At 42.2% G+C, this 7,562-nt stretch overlaps 1 protein-coding gene across 1 annotated transcript in view; it reads left to right on the top strand.

Annotated features, from left to right (window-relative positions):
* The first annotated feature begins 1,827 nt into the window (after window positions 1–1,827).
* Window positions 1,828–7,562, top strand: part of TAF7L (TATA-box binding protein associated factor 7 like) — a 31,660-nt gene continuing 25,925 nt past the window's right edge. The window contains exons 1-2 of the mRNA XM_058659199.1: window positions 1,828–2,251; window positions 7,134–7,201. Coding sequence (XP_058515182.1) covers window positions 1,972–2,251; window positions 7,134–7,201 — 348 coding nt within the window. The 5' untranslated portion in view covers window positions 1,828–1,971. The remainder of the gene's footprint in view (window positions 2,252–7,133; window positions 7,202–7,562) is intronic.

Here is a 7,562-nt window from a genome sequence, read left to right as displayed (position 1 = left end):
GGCCACAAGCAGGGAGCTGAATGGGAAGTGGAGCTACTGGGATTAGAACCGGCGCCCATATGAGATGCTGGCGCGTTCAGGGCGAGGACTTTAGCCGCTGGGCCACGCCGCCGGGCCCAAGATTGCAAATTTCTTAAAGATGATTTTTTGCCCCCGTCTCATGAAACACCAGATTTTAATGCTTCAAATTAAGTCTAGCACATCAAATTCTTGATTAACATGTGTAGGATGATTACGTTTATAAGTGAACAGTCATTTTCTGTGCTTCTCTCCTCCACATCTAAGGTTCCTCTTAGAAACTTCTGTCAGAGCATGCTTTCATTAATCAAAAATTCATAATTGTCTGTTTAATCAAATAAAATGTTTGGAGCTGCTTCCAGTGTTGTTTACTGCACAAGGTAAAAATCACTAGGGGATTAGGAGACTAATGAAAATGGGTAATAGATGCCAGCGAAGTTCATGGTTACTAGATATGGAATATAAATTTGGGTCTGAGCTTCCGAGCAGCAATGATACAGAAGTTAATCACAGGATTCACATTTTCCAGACCATCCACAGCAGTTTTTCAGCTATTTCAGTTACTGAAAATAGAAACTTTTCTTCGAATGATCAATAAAGGATTCTTTTAAGAGACACCTTCAAGAACATTCTACACTGAATGTAGGACTGTTATTACTGGACCATATTTTTGGCCCATTCTTCTTGGACCATTGCATAGCTAAAAATATATTTAATACAGGAACGCATGAAATTACCTACGATTTTTAAGCTACAGGAATGTTTTAAGTGAAATTTCCTCTGATTAGTTACAAAAGGACTATAGATCGATTAATTAATATTGAACATGGTCATTCTTTATTTCTTCGGTGAATTTTCAGAGCAAATCGTTTGCTGTGTTTTGGGGGAAAAGTCCACATTGTATTGTATTGAACCATTTTGTATTATAGGTCACAATGTAGCCAGCCCCACAATGTAGCCAACCCCAGATCAGCGATTGGAGTACAAAAGGGACCGAACGACCAACAGAACTGCTCTAGCTTTAGTGAATGAGAAAAGAACACATATCTGGAAGAAATGACTAGATTACTCGGTCTTCAACCGTGATATCTTCAAAAGGCCCCCAGAAAGGCTCTTCAAATGAACACTGTGGCTTTAAAGAAAATCCGTTGACATCATTTCAAGAATGTTCTGGAACTTCCTGAGTCACATGACTGAACTGGAAGCCATTTTGCCGCCCTAACGGCGTGGATTATGGAGCATCCTGAAGAGCGGCAGCCTATCGATCCGTCAATAGATGATTTAATATTAATAGCATCAGAATCAGAAAAAAATATTTATGAACAGCAACAAATTCTTGCCCATCAAAACCAAGACGTCAAAATGGTCACTGGCCTTGGCACTAAAAACGCCGGTGGCCCCCGCCCTGAGAATCTTGACGGCTCTAGTACTGAAAGTGTCCTAAGAACTGAAAATGTCAGTGGCTCCAGCACTGAAAGCCTCAGCGGCTCCAGTACTGAAAATGCCAGTGGTTCCAGCACCGAAAATGCCAGTGGTTCCACTACAGAAGATGCCAGTGACTCTAGCACGGAAGAGGCCAGTGGTTCCAGCACCGAAAATTCTCTCAGTCCCATCTCCGAAATCGCCAGTGGCCCCAGCTACGAAAATACCGGTGGTCGCAGCATAGAAAATATCAGCAGCCCCAGTTCTGAAAATGTCAGCGGCTTCAGTATGGAAAAGACCAGAAGTCCTAGCTTCAATGATATCACCAGTCCTAGTTCTGATAATTTCGGAAGCTCCAATTCGGGAAGTTCCAGCAGCTCCAGCTCCGAAACGTCTAGCAGCTCTAGCAATTCTAGCTCTAAAAATTCTAGCAGGCCTAGCTTTGATAATGCCAGAGGCCACATTCCCGAGATTACTAGTGGTTCCGTCACCAAGAATGGCAGTGGCCCCATCACTGAGACCACCAGCTATATGACCAAGAATGCCAGCGGCCCTGTCATGGAGACTTCTAGTGGCCCCATCACTGAGACTCACAGTGGCCCTGTCGCTGAGAATGCCAGCGGCCTCGCCAGTGGTCCCAGCATGGAAATGGAAGGCCCCATCTCCAAAACAGTCAGTGAGAGCAATGTCAAAACGACGGGCGACCAAGGTGGCGAGATTCTGGTTGACCAAGGCCCTCCTCCAGCTACGGCTGACGCCAGTGCCCAAGCTGCTGTCCAAACTCCATCGGAAAACTGCCCAGAAAGGACAGGTCAGTAGATCTTAAAAGTTTTTGTGGGTAACCTGAGGATCTTATTTGGCAGGGGTGCCGCCCTAAAAACTTGCTTTGAATTTGTGTCCCTCTCTAAAAATGTAAAGTAGGGTTGAGGATGGAGGAAGTACACTGTCGATCTAGCTACACAGTAGCTTAGGCAAGAATTCCAATTCTTTGTCACCAGATGAGGCCCCCTCACGAAGCAACAGAAGCATGACACAATAACGAATAACAGGAGCAACGAAATGCGCTTTTAACGAACACCACCGCTTAAATTCCCTTGCAGCCCCAATGGTAGCCCTGCGGAAAAGCAACTCGTTTTGGAGCCTGGATCTTGTTCTACCAGGCCCCGACGCGGTGGTTTCAACTTGGGGCTTAGCGCCTCTGCCTGGCGGGCTGTCCTCTTCCTGTCCAATTGGCCTGTGGCGATAGGGGCGTGGCGAGGCAGTCAGGAACTGGCCCGCACCTATATTACCTGTTGCAAAACGGTCAGCTCACAGTCTGTTTGTGCATCCTGTGAGAAACGCACTAGCTATCCACCGGGAGTGCACATGCCAAAGACGCCCAGGCTAGCCAGCACGGACTTGCAGGTGGCTGAACGACCCTGTGGAACAGCAGGTGAGTCGAGGTGCTTGCAGGGCACCCTGGACGGGATCAGCTTTGGCAGCACACCGGATCGCCCTTACTGGCCCTCCTTCACAGTGAGGTGCGGTGGCTGGGGATCTTTTAGCCCTGTAGGAGGTTTTCAAAGGAAGTGGGATCAAAGCCTAGAAGCTGAGCCTTTGAGCGTTTGTCTAGCAGGCGTAGTGCCCTAGGGATAACGATGGGGCTACCGGCTGCCACCGGCTCCAAACTGCAGCCAGAGGCTACGAACTTGAAAAAAAAGTATCAGCGGGCTTGGGCTTATGCTGACTTGACTTTGGCTGTCTGGAGTGTGCTTTCCTACAGGTAGGCGAAATTTCAGTTATAATCCAGCAGAAGTGAGGTGCAACACCGGGTCAATGTTGGATAGCAGTGCCCGTAACTTAATTAGGCATTAAGAGAGTGCTTGCTAGAAAAAAAAAAAAAAAAACACCTAGAAGTCTTTTGTTGCAGTAAATGCCATACTACCAATTTATACTACTGCTATCACAACAATATAGTTTTAAAAACTTGACTCCTTGCAACCAGGGTTGTCCACCTTTTTCTCCAACAGGAACTTTTGTTAGTGCGGTTTTCAAACAACCACTTTGAAATGGTTTTGATCTTTACATTTTTTCACCCATAAAAAACAAGTTGCCAAAAAGGCAGCAAAATGAACAAAATGCCCTAATCTTAGTTTTGCTGAGAAATGCAAGAGTTACTATTGATCTGATTAAATTTTGCTTACCAGCTAATTCTTCGAATGATGTTTCTGATCCCAACTTTAAATATTTCTTACTCTGTTTTGTTAGGCAATGTGCCCAGCCTCCAGTTTTTTTTTTAATTTACTTAATTGTAAATAATTAGCTTTTTGGTTACTTGTGCATTTATGTAAATACAAAATACATAGATTCTATATATGTAGATATGCAAGGGGCCTTCCAAAGGTTCATGGAAAATATGTATTATGAACAAAGCTTACTTGGGTCTCAAAAGTTGTGTACCAAAACGAACTCTTTAAATTAGAGTTCCATGAATTTGTTACGGTACCATTCTGTGTGTGTGTGTGTGTGTGTGTGTGTGTGTATGTGTGTGTATTTATGACAAAGCTCAAAGGAGCGAAGAAAAAGAAGAAATGACTACATAAATCATAGCTCCCTACTCCTGTTCTGGGTGTCTGCTTTTCAATCACTGACTCTTGTGTGTTTCCAGTGCTTTTCCGATAATTTCTGAAGTTATGCTAAACTGTCGAAATAATGACTCATGAATGATTTCACCCTACTTCTGTGTTAAAAAACGGGTTTTCGTGCTTTTAAGTGAGATTTCAGATTTAAAACTCAGAACCCAATTAATGACTTGCAGAGTATTAAGGTTGAGAAGTGTAGCAGCCAGGACACAAATTGGCATCCACATGGGATCCCGGCAAATGGGAGGCTAGGGTCTAGCCGCTAGGCTATCGTGCCGGGACATTGGGGTTTTTTAACTGAAGGTAAAAGTCCTTATGAAGTGGTGGATAGCATAATGTCCGTAGACCAAAAGAAAATGCTGTCAGGTTTCACATATGTACATTGCCTTTCTTATATTTCTTTAGAGTGTAGGCCCTGATACTCAAAACACATTTCAAATATATGGAAAATATGACTTTTGAAAAATGTATTTACTCATTTGAAAGGCAGAGGGAGAGAGCGGGAGAGACAGAAAGAGCTCTTTCATCAGCCGGTTCACTCCCTAATTGGTCACAGTGGCTAAGGCTGTGCCAGACTGAAGCCAGGAGCCTAAAATTCCATCTGGGTCTCCCACATGGATAGCAGAGGTCCAAACATTGAGGTCATTTTCTGCTGTTTTTCCAGGCTCACTAGCAAGAAGCTGGACCCGAGGTGGAACAGCTAGAACTTCAATTGGCTCTCACATGAGATGCCAGAATCACAGGCAACGGCTTAATCTGTTGTGTCACAACATCAACCTTGGAAAATATGATTAAAGATTAATTCTGAATTTATTAGTCCCACTTCTGGGTAAATGAAGGATCTTTGTAAGAGTTAATGGAAAAAAATATTTAAAAAAAAGAGTTCATGGAAAATTCATATTTGTGAGAAATGCATGGATTTCAACTTTTTTGCACCAAAATGAACTTTTTAAATTGTATTTTCCAAAAAGTTTTTGGAGTACCCTTGTATATCCTAAGGTCTTGCAGTTTGCCTGTCAAATAAATAGCTGCACTCCCATATTTAGTGTAGTAGTATTTACAATAGCCAATGGATTCAGCTTAGATGTCCATCAACATATAAATCAGGGAAGAAACTGCAGTGTCTATGTTCAGTGGAGTAGACAGCCTTTTTTTAAAAAAAGGAGATTGTGTCATTTGAAACAATATGGTTGAAGCTGTAGGCATAGAAAGACACAAATCACAGGTTCTCACAAGTGAAATTGAAAACACATGAGCTCACAGAACAGAAAGTGGTTCTGGTGGTTAACAGAACTTGTCATATGAGAACAGACAGATGTTTATTCAAAAGGTAAGGAGTACCAGAGAGGAAAAACATGTGATAAGTATTTGTAAAGTTATGTATATGCTAATAATCTTGAATAAATTATTCTAATATATATATATAAACATCACTGTGGATCATAGTTATATCCAATTATCATTTGTAACCACACCACATTAACTTGGATGATATTATTCACTTTATCAAAGTTTCTGATGAATTTCTGATTTTGTTTTAATGGAAGTTTTTTTTTGTAAGAATTATTTGTTTTTTATTGGAAAGTCAGAATTACAGAGAGAGACAAAGATCTTCCAAGCACTGGTTCACCCCCTAAGTGGCTGCAATAGTGAGCCAATTCAAAGCCAGGAGCCAGGAGCTTTTTCTGGGTCTCCCACGCAGGTGCAGGGTCCCAAAGCTTTGGACCATCCTTCGCTGCTTTCCCAGGCCACAAACAGGGAGCTGGATGGGAAACGGGGCCGCTGGAACACAAACCAGCGCCCACATGGCTCAAGGCGAGGACTTTAGCCATAAGGCTACAGCACCTGGCCTCCAAACCTTTTTTTTTTTTTTTTTTAACAAAAGATTCATTTTAGTATTTCTTTAGTTTTTAAGAACATTTTATTTTTTAAAAAAATTTCTATATTGATGATCTCTACTTAGTTGATTAGGGTTCAAAGGATCAAGGGCTAGAGGAAATTGGGTAAGACCTTAATTTCCACATTCCCTTTCCTCCTTTTTGTTCCTGGGGAGAGACAAGGGGAGAAGCCACACCCTCCCTCCCAGCCATCCCAGGGATCCGGATGCGGGGCTTGCTCTGTAGGCACTGCTCAAGTGGTTTCAATAGTTAAACTGTTCTGAATTGCTGCCGATCTTGATCTCGCATTCCAAGCATGATGAAATCTCTTCAGAATCCACTGGCTGACAGAGTCCACCTTAGGATCTCCACTTGCCCAGATTTTCACTGCCAACACTTGGCAATTAGCCAGTTTGCTCTGTCTTCTGTTGTGGTACCAGGTGAATTTTTAGGAACATTTTAAATAGATAGTGGTTTTGATGATTAAACGAAACCGTATACCTAATGCATCAGTGTGGTTTCAGGCATATAGAATGTACACAGTGTTGATAATGCAGAAATCAACTCAGATTTTAAATTTTATTACTATCACCCCTTCAGGAATGTATCTGTTGCATGAAACCATGTGCACCCGTGTAATAGCTGAGCACCTGACTTCCCAAGGGGAGCTCAGAGCTGCTGATTTCTGCCTCTAGTGTTCAAAAAGTTAGTACTTCCAACTGGTCCATTAAGGGGATACACTGTTGACAAATAAGCTGTTGTTTACTTTGAATCATCATAAAATACTTCTACGAGTGTTTCTGGGTTGATGTTAGCCTTTAACTTGCACTCTTCCTTGCACGTATTGTGTCGTTTGGTTTGGTAGCCACCACTGTGTTGTGTAATTGTTTATCTAAGAGGCTATCGTTAAGAAAATTAAACATGTTTCAGAACTGTTCTGCTTCATTTGTTCATCAAGTGGAATCATTTGGGTTGAGGTGGGAAAATTAGTACATACTGGGGAAGAGATAAGGTGCCTTTTAGAAATAGTCAAGTTGTATCAAGTAAGGTATTGCAGAACACATTCCAGTGAGGATTGTTGGTAAGATTTGGTATCATTTAACGATTGAGTACTACCAGAATTGGTCAGCAGAGGGCACAAAAGGACTATGCACTGACTTACTGTTGTTTTTGTTTGCATGAACTGGAAAACAAGCTATGAGTAAAAGCAAGAGTAAACCTCCTCAGGAATTGGAGAACCAGTTTATATTGCGTGTGCCTCCGGTAAGATATTATGTCTCAGAGCAAATAGTTTCAGTACATGAGTATCATTCTGCTTGGCATCTGCAACATTTCTATGCGAGTTAAGTTGCAAAAGAATATTTCTTTCCTAAGAATCACGTTCTATTAGGCGGCCCTACCCTTAGTGTGTGCTCCTATAGCAGCATTTCTGCTGTCCTATACATTCCACCTATGGAGTGGGTTGAATTCCAGGCAAAACAGCTGCAGCCGTGAGAGATTCAGTTAGTTATCACAGACACTAATGCCCCATTAATGCACAGCCCAGATAAGACTCTTCTGAAAACCTTTCTGTCATCTTATCAGGGGGTAGTTAAGAAAATCAGTATTACATCTTCTGTAAATT

Source organism: Ochotona princeps, chromosome X (assembly GCF_030435755.1).
Source record: "Ochotona princeps isolate mOchPri1 chromosome X, mOchPri1.hap1, whole genome shotgun sequence".
Lineage (NCBI taxonomy): Eukaryota > Metazoa > Chordata > Mammalia > Lagomorpha > Ochotonidae > Ochotona > Ochotona princeps.
The sequence above is the reverse complement of the archived record's forward strand: the minus strand, read 5'-3'. Positions and strand labels throughout refer to the sequence as shown.